Source organism: Episyrphus balteatus, chromosome 3 (genome assembly GCF_945859705.1).
Source record: "Episyrphus balteatus chromosome 3, idEpiBalt1.1, whole genome shotgun sequence".
Lineage (NCBI taxonomy): Eukaryota > Metazoa > Arthropoda > Insecta > Diptera > Syrphidae > Episyrphus > Episyrphus balteatus.
Window position 1 is genome coordinate 20,701,224 of NC_079136.1, and position 17,387 is coordinate 20,718,610.

General features: G+C 32.2%; 2 protein-coding genes across 2 annotated transcripts; both read left to right on the forward strand.

Annotated features, from left to right (window-relative positions):
• Nucleotides 1–1,194: 1,194 nt before the first annotated feature.
• On the forward strand, nucleotides 1,195–6,832 carry LOC129917108 (uncharacterized). The gene is made up of 3 exons (XM_055997453.1): nucleotides 1,195–1,314; nucleotides 4,948–5,321; nucleotides 5,397–6,832. Exons 2-3 carry the CDS (start codon nucleotides 4,951–4,953, stop codon nucleotides 6,319–6,321), a joined length of 1,296 nt encoding a protein of 431 aa, XP_055853428.1. The 5' UTR covers nucleotides 1,195–1,314; nucleotides 4,948–4,950; the 3' UTR covers nucleotides 6,322–6,832.
• Nucleotides 6,833–8,561: 1,729 nt separating this feature from the next.
• On the forward strand, nucleotides 8,562–14,455 carry LOC129917107 (uncharacterized). Its single transcript, XM_055997452.1, has 2 exons — nucleotides 8,562–8,786; nucleotides 13,430–14,455. The coding sequence occupies exons 1-2, from the start codon at nucleotides 8,580–8,582 to the stop codon at nucleotides 14,426–14,428; spliced, it is 1,206 nt and encodes a 401-aa protein (XP_055853427.1). The 5' UTR covers nucleotides 8,562–8,579; the 3' UTR covers nucleotides 14,429–14,455.
• Nucleotides 14,456–17,387: the final 2,932 nt, after the last annotated feature.

The window sequence follows — 17,387 nt, forward strand, 5'->3', positions numbered from 1 at the left end:
TAGATGCCCAATCGCATGTTTCACCTTCTGCCTTTTTCTTCATTATTAGAGATTACATCTACAACACAAACAAAAACACATCATTTTAATCCAAACACTTTGAGCGATATATACAACATACCTTTTTTTGTTTTCATATGGTTAATAGTTTGATATAATTGTTTATAATTACACTTATATTTTATTAACAACGACACGAGACACGACGCGACTAAACACTTCAACAAAAAATAACAAAATGACGCTTTTGCTCTTGTTGGCTATGTCTGTCTACTTTTTTTTCCTTTTCTCAGTTTTCACCACGATTCTTTTAGACTTTGTGTTCATACACAAAAAGTTGCAAGTGTGTGAGTGCAACCCCGCTTTTCTCGGTCGGAGGTCGGACCATAAACAAAAAATACCAAGACTGGAAACTGAGCGGTCGAATGACGTTTGCCTACAAGCTTTGAGGTGTGGTGAATGTCGTCAATCTATCGTTGTGTTCGTGTTGGATGTGTGGTGAATGTCGTGCATCTATAAATGTGTGCGTGTTAACGTCATTTACCAACGTGGTGGCTTTCACATATATTTACAGACAACACTGTACACAAAAGGGTTTTGGGGGGTAAGACGTACGAAAGTTTCCAGTCTTGGTATAGTTTGTCGATGGGTCGGACTGTCTTTTCTGGACTCCGTTTTCTTGCTTGAAGGGTAGCAACGAAATACACCACACCAAAGTGTCTGATCTTTATATAGAAGGTCTTTGGATTTGACTCTAGCGGCAATAGCGGGAAGGAATAAAGTGATTGTATTTTTGTTTATATTTTTGTTCTGAGAGATTCTCAATTATTTTGGCAAATTAATAATCTTATTTCTAATTTGGAAACAGAAATAAAAAAGGTAAATCCTTCATTTATAATATTCCAAAAGCAAAAGAATTTGTATAATGATGAATAACAAATTCTATCAACTTCTACTCTTGTTGAGCATTTGCTTTAGAATGCATATACCTTAGAACTTAAGCTACGTCTATTACGGTACATTCTGTAGATTCCTTGAGTCTTTAAAATTTGGTTTGGAAATAGGTATCTAAACATTAGGTTTGTTTATAAAATGTACCTATAGTTTTGAGCACTGAAACTTGTTGCTGCATAGGCCAGTACCACTTAGAAATTTTTATCGAAATCGTTTGCAGTTTAAAGAAACTAGGTACGTTGCTCACCGGTTGCCGCGATATTCACCGAACTTCCCACAAGAGATAACCGTGATACACCGTTATCTTTCATCAGTTCCAACGTTTCAAACACAAAAAAGGATAACATTACAAAAACTCAGGTAAAATGTCAATTAAATTAAAGCCAAGGACGAACTAATGTCGTTTTCTTTCACTCTATTAAGGAGTACTCTAAATTTTTACTCCTTTTACTGGAGTGAAAGAACATAATGAGAGTAATTTTTTTTTTGTAATTGTGTGTGTGACAAGGCTAAAATGGATAATTTCCTTGAAAAAAATAGTGATAACAGGCCTAGGGAAAACATTTTATGAATTAAAAAAAAAAAAAAAATTAATATTAATTACATATGAAGCATAATAATATCGTTGATAAGTCTGGTTCTACACGAAGACGCAAAGCATAGAAATCATCTTTGATTTTCGTTTCGGTGCGTCACACGCTTCTACACGTATTATTTTTTTGAAGACGCAAATTTGACAGTTGTTTTCTTTGGTTTTATTTTGTTCTTGTTTTTGTATGACAACTTCTACAGGAAGATGTAGACGCACGAGATTCACATAAAAACAAGGGAGAGAGAATGATCGATTTCTCCTTTGCTCTTATGTGCATCTTGTGTGTCTACGTCTTCGTGTAGAAGCTCACATAGTCATTAATTACAAAAAAAAAAAAAACACCAAAATATACAAAAACAACAACTCCAGTGGGGTCTATGTGCAACGAAAACTTTTGAATAAATTAAAAACGTTACTATACACGCAAATAATACACGACCCACGAAGAAGATTCCGCAACCGACGAAATAAAATAAAGCAGAACAGCAAAAAAAAAGAACAAGATCAAAGGAAAACGTCAAAAAGAGTCACAAAATTTTTTACCGGAGACTCACGGTAGAAAATCTTCCTTCCCTTTTTTTCGAACTTTATTTCTCCCTTGCTCTTATGTGCGTCTCGCGCTTTGCGTCTTCGTGTAGAAGCGTACTTAGTTTTACTCTATTTTTTATATTTTTCATTATGCTTCTGATCGGTTTTTTTCAGCGTAATTGACACACACCCTTAGTTCGATTTTATATATTGTAAAATAAAAATATCCCATCAACGCAGAAAAAAAATGGGATTTTTTTGTTATAGGCACAGGATTTTTTTTTATTGATGAAGAACACTGGCTGAACATTTTTTTTATTCGGTTTTCAATTTCATTTTGGAAAAAGCGAAGAATTAACGAAAAAATGGAAGAAATATATCTGGCGGAATATAAAACAGTAGAAAATATATTCATAATGGTTGTTTTTGTTAATAACAAAAGAGTTTGAAAGAAAAACTTTTCGCATTTTTCAATTTTCAAACAAAATTTTAAAATGTCAAACTTCAAATTTATAAGTGTGTGTGCAAGTCCGTGTGCAAATCGGTGTAAATCTGACTAAAAATGTGGAGTAAATCCGGGGTACTCCGTAGTGCTAAAATTACTCCGGAGTAATTTTTTTTTTACACTTTTGTGGCGTCAAAGAACACAAAACTTTTAAAAGTGGAAAAATAAGTACTAAAAGGGTACTCTCATTGGAGTGAAAGAAAACGACATAAAACATCATTTATTTTGCCAAAAACTACAATTTTTCCTCTTATTTAAGTTTAGTTGTCAAATCACCTGGATTTTTTTCATAACGTTCTATTTTTTTCTTTCTTGACTTCTTGATTTCATTTTCTTAAATGCAAATTATAAGAAAACTCAGTACATTTTTGATTTTATATTGGAAAAAGCCCAACAATACAATAAAGCCACACTTTCAGGAAAGAAACTAATGATACAAATTTAACAATTCTAGCGAGGAAAATTACTCTCGAAGTAAACCTTTTTGGGGACTCTCCAGAGGGGTTTTTTGAATTAATTTATTTGGATATAATTTAATATAAATCAGAAGTAAATTTATTTTTAGAAAATTTTTTTTTTTTTTAAATCAAATTTTCGAAAACGGACATTCAATTTTTTTTTAATTTTGGATTTAGATGTTGATTAGTGAATTCTACAAAATGGCATACCAATTTTATTTTAAAACTTTTTCCAAAAAAACATTTTTAAAAATATTTATAAAAAATTAGTTTTTTTTTTAATTTTGAAAATTTTTTTCTCAAAATGCTTCTTAACAACTTAACTGTCCAATGAGTCCCATATGACTCAAAATATATGTTTTATCCCAGGCCTACAGAGTCCCATGTATCACATATGATTCATATACATATTTTACTAAAAACATCTTCACTGTCCCCATACAATCTGATTAAAAAATCTCTCTACGTTCAATATTATTTTGTTTATTTGAAGGATTCATCACTCCACGTCCAATGAGTCCTATTTGACTCATCGAATATTTCTGTATCGTGTTTCTAGAGTCCATGAGTCATATACGACTCATAAAGACATGTTTCTAAAAACGTGTTTGCTATATGAAAATATGGCTATAGAACATAATTTATTCATGAATGTGTAGGAAAAGAAGAAATACTTTACCAAACTGCAAAAAAAATTCGAAAAATGTTTAAGCAAAAAAAGTTATTTCATAAAAAAGTCTTTGATTTTTTTGAAGATTTTTTTTTTTATTTTGGGAGAAGTTATATGTAAAAAAATGGAAGAATATTTTTTTAACTACGATCCCACAGTTATTGTATAGGTAGGTACATAATAAGAAAATTAAAACACCATTAATAGTAAAGCGACTGAAAAAAAAAACAAATCTAGTCAAAATTGTAGAGGCATCAAAATTGTAATGCAACAATGCAGGATAATTAAAAGAGGCTTGATTATGTGTTTTGTCTTGTATGGCTTTCCACACGCCAGCCGTTTTGAAAAATACCTTTTGATCAATAGGTACCTCGAAAACGACTCATCTTACAGAAAATTTGCAAGGACGTTTTTGACACTAAATTATATTATCTTTCTTTTTTAAATTCACAATTTTCCTATAAAATGAATAGTTTTTTAATCAGAGAGCCAAACAACTAATACGTGCGTTTAATTTTTATTTTGTACTCCCCAAGGCAGTTGTAAGGGGTAAGAAGTAAGGAAATCACCGATTAATTTGCAAACTCCACAAAAAAAAATATTAATGATTAATTTCTACAAATAACCATAATGTTAAAGTAAATTATTTTAATATGTGTAACAAAATACTGTACGCATTTTCCAAAATTGTATTAAATGTATGTAAATTTTGACTTTTGGGTCATTAAAAAATTCATATTGGTTCAGCTATAGCAACATTTTTCGACGTTTAAACGCACTAATTTTGGAAAATGAAAATTTTCAAAAATTATATAGGTACGATACGATTAAGAAGGCAACTTAGAAACAAATCAAATCCTTTGTCTCTTCCAACGCATATGTAAGTGTACATGACCATTTTGATAATAATGCTCACAGATTTTTTCAAAACTTTCGCATATCCAAAGAAGCGTTCGTTTTAGTATTAGAAACTCTTAATTTAAACAACGGCCGTAATAAAAATTATTTGCTTTTGTAACCGGAATTTTGTTCTTAGATTTGACTGTCGTATGTACTAATGCTTTTGATTGGTTTCTGACTTGAATTCGAGACGAAAATTTCTCTTTTGAGAAGTCTTCTGTCTGTCATTTTTGTGCAAACAAAACACTTTCATTAGATTTCTGGATGCTCCGGACGCATGTTAAATACGAATAACAATTATAACAACTTCCTTCTAACAATTTTTTTCCTAAAATTTCAGAAAATGCCAAAATCGTCAACACCAAAGCCTAAGTCCCAAGGTTATTGTGGAGTCTACCAATGCCAAACCAAACGTAGAAACGGGTCTCCTTTTTTTCGATTACCTCGAAGGGTTCGACAATCTCCACAGCTTTTACGAAAGTGGTCGAAAATTCTTCTAAATGGGCACCCATTCACCAAGACATTTACTATGTGCCATCTACATTTCGAAAGAAATCAATACCTACAAAGAATTTGCAAACGACAGGGTGTTCGAAATAAAGCGTTTTTGTGTCCGACTGCATTTCCGACTCTAAATCTCCCTAAATTCGAAAAGAAAACGAAAATCCTGCCTAAAAGTCTCTCGGAGCCAGTTGTAAGAGTTACAAGAAAAAGGTATTTACTTATTTCAATGATTTATTTAAAATTAGTGAATAATCAATTTCATTTTCACATTATTTTTATTAAAAGCAATATTCATGAAGAAGACCCACTTAATTTTGAAAATAAAACCACAGTCGCGGTTAGTGAAAACTCAAATCAAATTCTAGAAGACGAGCATATCAGTTCTATAGACAAGAGTACCTATGTGAATTTTCATTCATCCGTTGCTTTCAGTAATTTGTGCGACACCGATACCAAACTCAAAGTTATGACCGGATTGGAAAATAGAACATTTTTAGATTATTTAACCAAAGAATGTCTTAAATCAAAACCACACTATAACGACAATAATAATATGTCAATGAGAGACAACATTATCCTAACTATGTTCAAATTAAAGACAAATGTTGATTTTAGTCAGTTGGCTGCATTTCTCCAAATGAGTGAAAAAGACGCCCTACAATATTTTACCTATACAATTAAAATCTTGGCTAAAATAACTAGCACTTCAATAAATTTACAGTCAATAGAACAAATTACTAGAAGCTCACCAGCATGCTTTAGATCTTTCCCAAATTTTAGATTATTTGTGGAAGTTATTGAAATTAAATCATCTCCATCTGTGAAAGCTGTTATAGGATATGCACCATCAGGTCTAATCAATTATGTGAGCAAGGCTGCAAGTGGCAAATTTTCAGATAAAGCTACAGGTATTCATTCAGATCTTATAAAAAAGCTTAATCCATGTGATACTATAATGGTTGGCAATGATTGCCATTTTCGCGATGAAATTAATGGAGTCGATGTAATAGCACCTGGAAAAGCTAAATTACAAGACGAAAACATTTTGAAAGTAAATGTGTACTTTGAAAAACATTCACCCGTACCAAGAATTAGATCGTTTAAATTTCTTTCTGAACCAATCGAGTCATCATTAAAACCCTTAGTGAATGATGTAGTGACTGTTTTATGTGGATTATCTAATAAGAGTTTGTGTATTTCTATTGAATAATAATTATTTTCTTTTTGTTGAATTTGACTAATTTTTTAGTGTAAATATTCAACTGTTAGTAGGTTGTTTTTACGTAGACCAAAACAGCCTAATAACAGTGGAATAATTATTTCCATTTGTTTGTTTAAAAAATATTTATTGTAAAATAATGTTTCTTTTTGAAATTTAATGCAAGCGAATGGGTAAAATCATAATGTACCTCTTTCGTACTTGTTGAATTTCAAAAAATTGTGAAGGCCCCCAGGTCATTGTTAAATAGCAGAATAAGCACCTAATTTCTAATATCATATGTAACTTTTTAATAAAAAGATATACATAATAAAAAAGAAGAACGAAAAAATAATCATTTGTAACAAATTTTATTTTGTATATGAAAACAAAATAACTCGATAGTTTTTTCGACTGCGATCACCACCTGGTTCACAGACACAAAAATACAATACAAAACGAAAACCCCATGAAAACAAAGTCAAAAGAAATAAAATAAAATGCACGACTGGGGTCGCACGTACTTGTTCTTATAGTAAAAGTAACTCTAATATTAAAGCTTTTTATTGAACAATATTAGTTTTTATAATTAATTAAATATTATTTTAAATGATCTTTTACACAAAACCAAGCATGCCATTTGATTTCTTGTATAAAAGAGAGTTTATAGAAAAAAAAATTGGGAAAATCGTTAGAGCCGTTTAAAAAAAAAAAAATTTATATGTATATACAAATTTTCCAAAAATTTTCAAAAAAAAAGTTGAAAATATTATTCAACACATAAAAACGAACCCATCATCCATGGTGGTAAACCTTGTCGTGGCGGATAGGCTTACGGTGACTTCTACGATGAAGCTTAGAGCTATGCGATCGCGAAACTTGTTTTCGCAGAAGGGCCTCCCATGGTCGACAGGTCGAAGCGGAGTAGGCTCTTGCTACTAATTACCCCCCAACGAAGGAGTGTTCCCACCAAAAGGCACTTCCATCATATGTAGAATTCTTTTTGTAAAATCAACGGTAGCGTCACCAGTTCCAGTAAGGCCGAACTACTTGGTGAACACCTTATATGAGCTACTCAGACGTATTCAGAGTACAGTTCTAACTCTCGTCCTTGGAGTCATCAAAGGGCCTGGCCCTCCAGGTTGGGGTCTTCTGCCGCCGTGGTAACTGCCCGACCAGAAGTAGGATGTAGTTATGGAACGAATACAAGCCTCGGAAACGGAAGGATTTACTGATGACGACCCAAGCAAACGTATGAAGGACAATCAACAACATCAGCGCTGAAATCAAACGGAGAATCACTCTTGCCAACCGCTGCTACTTTGGTTTGAGAAGGCAATTGACCAGCAAAGCCCTCTCTCGAGCAACTAAGGTGTCCCTATATAAGACCCTTATCATCCCAGTCCTGCTATATGGTGCAGAAGCATGGACTTTAACGAAGGCGGATGAAAACATCCTGGATTATTTCGAGAGAAAAGTTCTTCGTGCGATTTTTGGTCCCGTGTGCATTGATGGTGATTGGAGAAGAAGATACAACAACGAGCTTTACGGGTTGTACAAGGAAGCTAACCTAGCCAAGAGAGTGAAGGTGCAGCGCCTGAGATGGCTAGGTCACGTGTACAACAATGCTCCGGCCCGGAAAGTTTTCGAATCCAACCCAGAGGGACGGCGTAGAGGAAGACCTCGTCTGAGGTGGCGCAACCAAGTGGAAGGGGACCTCAATCAACTTGACATGCGAAACTGGAAGCAGCGAGCTAAGGATAGAGCTGGCTGGCGAAGCTTGTTGATTGAATTCCAAATCCACAGCGGATTGTAGCCGCCTTTCGGCGCTGGTCATCCTAAGTAAGTAAGTAACATAAGAATGAAGTTTCAATAAAATTCCTCAACCTGTTTTCAAAAAATTGATTTAAAAAAAAAAAATTGAAAAAAATCGCTCCAGTAGCTCGAGGTACTTACAGACGGAGAGACAGACAGAATTGCCGGACCCACCTTTTGGCATTCTCCATAATCGTAATGTCATGTAAAATCGTTATCTCGAGTTAATTTTTTTTTTTACGAATGCAGGTTTATATCACAAGTAAAAATAAATTGATTTTTGTACCAAACGAAAATCCCATTACACACTCCATAGTGTTGCTTTGCTTCGAATCTTTAATAGTAGTATCTTTGGTCTGGTAACTTATGAATGACAGACAAACTCAATTTTGTTTATTTTTTGTATTTGTTGTCTTGTCAGTTCCATTTAGCCATTTACTTCGCGCAAAACAATCATGGCCATGGGTCAAAGAAATAATTATGAATCCCACTTTATAGACTTCTTAGAAAATAAGTATGCTCATTTATATTCCGTACAACCAGAAAAAAAGAAATCAGACATAATCCACAAAAAAGCTGGCTACAGTTTAGTAATCACTAAGGCGAAGAAAATATCTAGAGGATTTACTGCTTCTAAAATGCCCGAAATAAGTGGAGAGGAGGTAAACAAGATTAATTTTGATTTATCCGAAAGTAGGTATGACTTACTTTATTACATTTATAACAAATAAGAAACAAATAGTTTTAGAATCGGCACCCATCGACAGTGGGGCACCTTCTACAGTAACTAATTATCTCTGTGGTTAGACCTTTAAAAATTCTGTAAATAAAATGCACGACTGGGTCGCACGTACTTGCTCTTAGAATACAAATTACCTACTAAAATTTCTAAGACTTATAAAAAAAAAATTCGTAAATGCATGTAGGTATATGAAAATAAAAGAATTAAAAAAAAAAAACAAAATTCGTTCTTCATATGAAAAAATAATTTTTGTTTAATGAAACTGAGCTCCATGCAGTTTAATTTCTTTTATAATGGGCACGTTCAAACACCTATCGGATAGGCTATCTGGGATACCCGTATCTGGAATATCTTTTTGAACAAAGAGGTATCCAGATAGCTTGCCCAAGCAGCTACTAAAAAAATATGTAAATATTGAGAAGAGGAAACTTTTTCTTTTGAGCAAATTACATTTTTTTTATTGTTGAAAAGTACTTGCACAATCGCTTTGACTTTATTTCTTGCAATTTTTTTTTATTTTGAAGCTGAATAATAGCCCGAAAAGCAATCAAAATAAAAAAAAAGCCAAATGTATATCAGCTGATCACTCGGATACCTGAGGTATACCAGAAATTCTGGGATACCTTCAGATTATTTTTTGACAGAAAATGGTTCGTTTCCTTGCTAATTTTTAACATTGTTTACAACAACAAAAAGCTATCCGATAGCTTTATGTTAGCTCTTTGAACGTGCCCAATGATACATTTTTAGAAAAAAAACTCAAAATCGTTAGGGCCGTTTAAAAAAAAACAATACGTTTTTTTTTTTTAATACATACAGACAGACGACGGACTTTCGAGACCCATTTGTTTTGCATTCGCTATCATCGTGATGTCATGTTTGATTGTCATCTCAACTTTTTTTCAGTGGAAAAACTGTTTCTAAATAGGGTAGAGACGCCTAAATCCGAACACTCCCAGTAGTCGAACACTTTTTGAAAAAAAAACCGTTTAAACTGTGTAATTTTCTAGATTTTCAACTTATGTAAATGCAATAGTCTAAATGTGTTACTAGCCTAAACCTTGAGAAATTTTCAACTATTACAATTCATGTCAACGTTTATAAGAATGGTAGTTTGTGTTAAGCCTTCAGAGAGTGCGATCGTTTAAGGGTTTTGTAGAAAAAAAAAAGTGTGGCGAGTGTTGTGGTAAACTGTTTGTATTGTGTGAAAATTGAGGTAAATACACATTCTTAAAAGTTTTTTCTTTATTTCAAAATCTATTATTATTCAAAAACATACAATTTGTATCCAAAAAGTTAATAATTATTTAATATTTGAACTGTTCGAACATAGGAAGCTTAATTTGAACGAGTTTCCTATTCGAACACTTGTGTTCGAATATAGGCAACCTCGTCAAAATAGTTTTCGTTCGCTCAAGCTTGAAATATTATAGGAAAGTAAATCATTCTCACGATTTTCTTACGATAAAGATAGCAAAATCTTAAGGGCCAGTATTCGAACACATTTTTATCGGGTGGGCCAGTATTCGAACCCATTTTTATCGGGTGTTCGGATCAAGGAAACTTACTATTTTTGGTTTCCTTTGTTCGAATAGTTGCTAAATTTAATCGTTTCTTGCCTTGAATTTGAAAACTAAAAAATCTTTCAGACAAAATGAAACGAAAATATCAAACATATAGTGAAGCCTCCCTAAAAAATTCATTGAATAGTATTCGTGACAACTATATGAGCATTTGAGGAGAGAGTAGGGAGTTCGGTGTTCCCATAACTACCCTCCATGATAGGATTAATGGGAAATTTGCAGATGGGCTTTAGCGCATGGGTCCTTCTACAGTCCTTAAAGAAGTTGAGGAACGCAAGGTCGCAGATTGGCTCATAAACTTGCCGTGAAAAAAAAAATTAAAAAAAAAAACAAAAAAGACGCATTTAAAACTCGAAAACAATCTTGTGGCGTTTGTGAAGACGAGCTGGACACAGACGCTGAAGAAGATGGTCTTAAAAATATAGGCTGCGATTGTTGTGATTAGTGGTACCATTTAGCGTGCACCAATCAATGTAGAATAGGCTTGTGTAGTTCGCGAACGAACTAGTTCAATGAACTAGTTCATCTTGGTGAACTAGTGAACTTAGTTCACTTACTTAGTTCAATTTAGTTCGCGAATATCGAAAAAAATTAGAGCAGTCGTAACATGACATTACAAAACAGCTTGTGCTCACCTTACATTATCATTTTTTTTATATATTTTTTGGGTGATGTCCCATCTGTATAGGGAATTTTCAAATTTGGTGCTTGTCTCCTTGTCATAACGACGACAGCGCCCTTTTAACCGGACAGACGTTTAAAGAGGGGGTAGAGAAACCAAAGTGCATATGAAATTGCATCCAATTTTTTGTTGAGCGATATCAGTTATTCTGCTCTACCTCAAGATTTAGATGTAGGTAAAACAAAAGGTCGCTTGTGCCAGTATCAGCGTTTCTTCTTCAAACACCACTTACTCTTATTTCTATGAGCAAGAACAAAAAACAAGTAGCATCTTGGTCCTTGCATTACTATGATTTCGATTTAATGATCCATGATCCAGAGAACTCGACAAGTATATTACAAAATTAAGAATTTTTATAGAAAATAAAATATGCACAAATTTGTTATTTTTAGGTTGTATTTGTTTTATTATGTAGAATGCGTCAATTTTGGATACAATTTGTATAAACTTATTTGGTTTTATAATTCTAACAAAACCGTAGTGATTAAAATATATTGAACTAAAATGAACTAGTTCAGTAGCGTGATTTGAACTAAAGTGATCGATCACTCAAATGAACTAAAGTGCCCAACTCTAATGTAGAATGAAATTTAAGGAGGCTCAAAATGAAGTGTTTTTTGCACATAAACTTGAAGACTGAATTATGTTTTTTATAACTTTTTGTATTTTTTTTTATTATATTTATTTTACTTTTATTACCTAGTATGAACCACTATACTTTACATTGCATTTAAAAAAAAAATTACTTTGCTGAAGGATATTGCTATTTATGTTTTTTTTTGTAAGGTTTATTTATTACTTTCGTACCTATTTCAATTAAATTGAATAAAAACTACATAATACTATGAATTTGTTCGTTAAAACTGAAATAAAAATTCCAAAAATTAGTTTAAACATTTTTTTATGTTTAACCTGTGCTCGAAATCTTACGTTCGAAATTAGGAAACTCTAAGTTCGACTTCAGGAGACAAGTGTTCGACTACTGGGAAATTTGGCTTTTTTTCATTTATTATTTTTTTTATAAAAAAACAATAAAAGTAAATAAAAGAAACTTAAATTTAATAAAAACAATTTGAGTTTCAGCAATTAATTAACTTAATATAACGAATTTAAGTTGAACGGTTTTCTCACAGTTGAGGATTACTTTTTTGTAAGATACTAGGTGTTCGATTATAGGGGAAATGACCCTAATAAAAAAAAATCCCCTAATTTTTTCAGATTTTTATTTTGACACATGACACTAGATGGCGCCCCAAGAGGGTTAAAGTTTTTTCTCATTTTACCTTAATAGATTTGTGTTGACTTATGAGGCCATTTTTTTAGATTTAGACTTAAATCAATGAGAAAAAACTTCACCCTCTTGGGGCGCCATCTAGTGTCAAAATAAAAATCTGAAAAAATTATTATATTTTTATTTTATTATTTAGAAACAGATTTTCCACTTAGGAACTTGATTCTCGAAAAAAAAACTTAATAACGCCCTAATGTATACATATGTACATATGTAGTAGCTACATCGCATTTAAAAATTGTGAACGTGCCCGTAGTCATCCCAAACCTATGTATGTCAAAAAGGTTTTGATCGTCAACGTCCAAGAAGAATGGATGCTTTTGCAAATAAGGTGCTTAGAAAATTGATCATTCATAGAATTTTCAAATGTTACCCTTACCAATGGCATTACAAATGACGAAACATTTTCCTCTCCAGTATTGCGATGCTGTGGTGTGCAGTGTGCTCTATAGTAGCATTTTGCTGCTGTCGGCAGCTTTGTACTTCCCTCTTCTCATATTCAAACTACTAATTTTTCAAAGTTCTTTTTTCTCAAATAGGGAACTTTGAAATGAAATAAAACACCACATTTTTGCAGTTCTTAATGACTTAGTTCTTATCACTATTACGTGAGCAAAATCAAATTCTCTTTAGATTATTTGTGTATTTTATCGTTTAAATTTTAGATAAACCAAAGAAAAATTAAAAATCTTCAAAATAAGAAAAACTATCCAAAATTTGTAAAAAATGTTTTTTTTTTCCCCAAATTTAGCTTTCTTGAAAACTTTGAATTTTTCTTTGTTTAATCTAAAATTTAAACGATAGTTTATTAATAAAATACTTAAATAATCAAGAGAATTTGTAGGTTTCACATGCTTTTTGGGGAAGGGGGCTTGAGACCCCAAGCTCCAGACTGCACTTGAATATCTTTACTTACAGCAACGCATAACAAAAAATTTTATTTTATATTTGATTTTGATTTCTTGACCTCAATAAGGTTAACATATCGTTTGGTTCTATTTTCGCAGGTTGACAAGATATTTGAAGAATCATTAAATAAACATTGTGGAGTTCTTAATTGTCAAACACACTCTTTGTGTCAGCTTTCAAAATATGTAAGATATAATCCAGATCTTTTAGAAAAATGGTCTGAACTAGTTTGTTTGGGAAAAGAGTCGAACTCCTCTTTTCAGACAAACCCTTGTGAAATAGAAGAAAAGAATACACAAAATGATGCATTTGAAGAGCAGTCTAACAGATTATGCCAAAGTCATTCGAACACTTTGGAAAGAAAACCCAGCGACATAGAACAAAAGAATCCACTAAATGATGCAGGTAATCAAGAAAAGTCAGACTTTCATAAGAGAATTTCCCAAGAAAGCATAAACCCACCGGTTATTTTGGAATTATTTAACACTACCGAAAATAGACTGCAAACAATAACAGGATTGGATGACAAAAACATACTAGACGCTTTAGTCAATGAATCACTTAAATTAAATGAAGACAAAATTTCACTGAAAAAGAAAATTATTTTAACACTTTGCAGACTAAAAACTAATCGTAATTTTGAACTATTGGCTATATTGTTTGGAATCAATCACAAAACCATCATCAGTTATTTTGCTGATACCATAAAGCAGTTATCAGAAGTTTTTAGACCTTTAATACATTGGGCAAAAAATGACCATAATTATATAACGAAGACTGCATTCGAAACAATTGCAATAGGAACTCGACCACAACTTGAAGTTTTAATAGGAGTTTGTCCAGCCGGGTTAATTAATTACGTTAGTCCTATGTCCAATGTTGGAATTGAAATGGTTACACCAAAAAAATATCGCTATCATCGTGGTTCGGCAACACACTTGAAAAGGCGTATAGAAAAACTTAAAACTTTTAAATTTTTTTCTGAATCAGTTGAGGCTTTATTAGTGCCTTATATCGATGATATAATGATTGTTTTGTGCGGATTAATAAATAATAGCTTACTTTTTAACGAAAACAAAACATTAACTGTTTTCTAAAAAAAATAAAAATGTTAAAAAAATAAAGAAAGGGATCAAAGACTTTTAATCCAGTTAAATAAGGGTTTAACCTCGGAATGAATGTTAGTAGAAATTTTTTTTGCTCAATATCTTCCTTTTGCCATTCTATAACGTATCTCAAAAGTCTAGAAAAATCTCATGTCCGCTTGTCGCGATTTCAAGGACATATTGCGAAATGGAGATTTTCAAAATTAGCAAAAATAGGCTATGGTAGTATATACACATATGATACATGATTTCAAGGTATTTTTTAATGCTGATTCCAAAAAATCTAAAATTAAGACAATCTGACGTCTCTGGAAAAAGTTATACCTGTTTTTCATCTGTCAACTCATATTATTATAACAGTTGCAAACTTACTGCCGAAAAACCCTTAAAAGTTATGGTAGATGAACCAAATTTTGCATGAAGATTTTAGAATCCATCATTATTAAAAATCAAAACAATCCATTACAAAAAATATATATACCTACGAAATAATGGTATTTTTTGATGGAGGGGCAAATTTTAGGATATGCACTAAAGAAGATTCTTGTTCATCTTAGGAATAAGTGCAAATAGGCTAATTTTTTTCATTTTAATCTTTGTTTGGATATTCTCTAACTACCCTCAAAAATCTAAAAAAATCTCATGTGCGCAAGTCCTAATTTTCTTGGTTTGAAAATAAGGTGCAGATTTAAAAAAATTAATAAGAAAAGTTTAAATTTTTATATGTATACCAACATAAGCGACATGATTTAAAGGTATTTTTTAACACTAATTCCAACAAAACTCACAAACAAGTCAACCTGACCATCCCTGAAAAGTAATGCACCTTATTCATGTTGATCTGACACAAATATATGAAGTGTAGTTTTCCAATTTTTTAAAATCTGCACCTTATTTTCAAACCAAGAAAATTAGGACTTGTGGACATGAGATTTTTTTTAGATTTTTGAGGGTAGTTAAAAAATATCCAAACAAAGATTAAAATGTAAAAATTAGCCTATTTGCACTTATTCCTAAGATGAACAAGAATCTTCTTTAGTGCATATCCTAAAATTTGCCCCTCCATCAAAAAATACCATTATTTCGTAGGTATATATATTTTTTGTAATGGATTGTTTTGATTTTTAATAATGATGGATTCTAAAATCTTCATGCAAAATTTGGTTCATCTACCATAACTTTTAAGGGTTTTTCGGCAGTAAGTTTGCAACTGTTATAATAATATGAGTTGACAGATGAAAAACAGGTATAACTTTTTCCAGAGACGTCAGATTGTCTTAATTTTAGATTTTTTGGAATCAGCATTAAAAAATACCTTGAAATCATGTATCATATGTGTATATACTACCATAGCCTATTTTTGCTAATTTTGAAAATCTCCATTTCGCGATTTGACCTTGAAATCGCGACAAGCGGACATGAGATTTTTCTAGACTTTTGAGATATGTTATAGAATGGCAAAAGGAAGATATTGAGCAAAAAAAATTTCAACTAACATTCATTCCGAGATTTACCCCTTTTTTCTCCTTATTTTACTGTATTATTTGAGCTTTATTTAATTTTATTGAGAAAAGAATCGTATATTGAAAACAAATTAAATAAAAGACTAAAACTACAAGCCTACGGTATATAAAAAGCAGCAAACCTTTGCGGCTCCGAAGTCACGTAGAAAGTTGCTCTTACCTCCGATCGGAACTCAAATTATTGCGTTCGAGATATTCGATATGAAGCATAAAATTGGGTGCACATTTCGTCGCATAAATGCAGAGCTAGCCTAAGTCCAAAATTTCGAATTTTCGTTCTTCCTTTTGAGAAAAAAGCCAATTGCGTTCTGAGAACTGAGCCTGCCTGTGGGATGACCGTTTTTGTACAATTGCACACAGTTTTAATTGTATGTCATAATTTTTACTTCTGCCAAAAATAAACGCACTTCTGTCTACGTTTGTTTGTAGTTAGATCCCCGTTGTTTTTTTGTTAAATGGTTTTGTATTTTTGTGTGTTTGTTTACTTCATGTCAACTGGAAAAAAAAAAATTGGTCACTCAACGTAGCTCTTAAAAAAGCTCACTAGCTCCGAACCTCTAAAAGGTTCGACAGACTTCAGCAAATCTCTCCGCAGATCTTCCCCACAAACATTTGATTCCGTTCCCTTGAATTACCCCAAAAATGTGTTGTTGTTCTTGAGAGTATTATTATTATTATTATTTATTAACAGAATAATTACAAATTTAAATTACAAAGTTAATATCTATAAAGAGCACAAGCTGCAGGGACTAGCGGCTCTTACTTAAAAGCTAAATATAATTTTTAGAGAAAAAATAATGGAAAATTATAATACTTAGTTAAGTTATTCATAAAGTTATATAGGTATGTATTTAAATTATAAAGGTTTTTTTATTAATTTAACAAATTCATTAATAATAGAGATATTTTCAAAAGATGGAGATTTTAAAATTGATATAATGGAGTTGTTTTTAAATAAGTTGTTAATAGTCGATGGCGGCAGTGTGCATTGTCCTAGTCCAAGGAGGTGATTTATGTCGATGACGGCGTTGCATATTGGGCAGTATGGAGGGTTTTCTTTCCGGAGTAGATGTTGGTGAGTGGAAGCTGTGTGGCCTAATCGAAGTCTTACAAAGTTAGTAATCGAGGTCTTGGATGTTTTCGTTGGGTAAATAGGTTGGGAGCAGTCTGGGTTGATGCTGACGTAGTGGTGTGTGTAGGTTTGCCAGATGCTTACTTTGTTTTTTTGTATTGTATTTTGTATAGTTTTTGTAAGATCTTTTCTGGTTAATGAATTAAAGAGATATGTTGGTGTTTTGTGGGCTGTACCCGCCGCTTTGTCGGCATATTCATTGCCTTTTATATCAGAATGGCCGGGGACCCACATTATTTTCAATTTTTTTGGTGAACAAATAAGAAGATTCCTTATTTGATTTACAATTGAGACG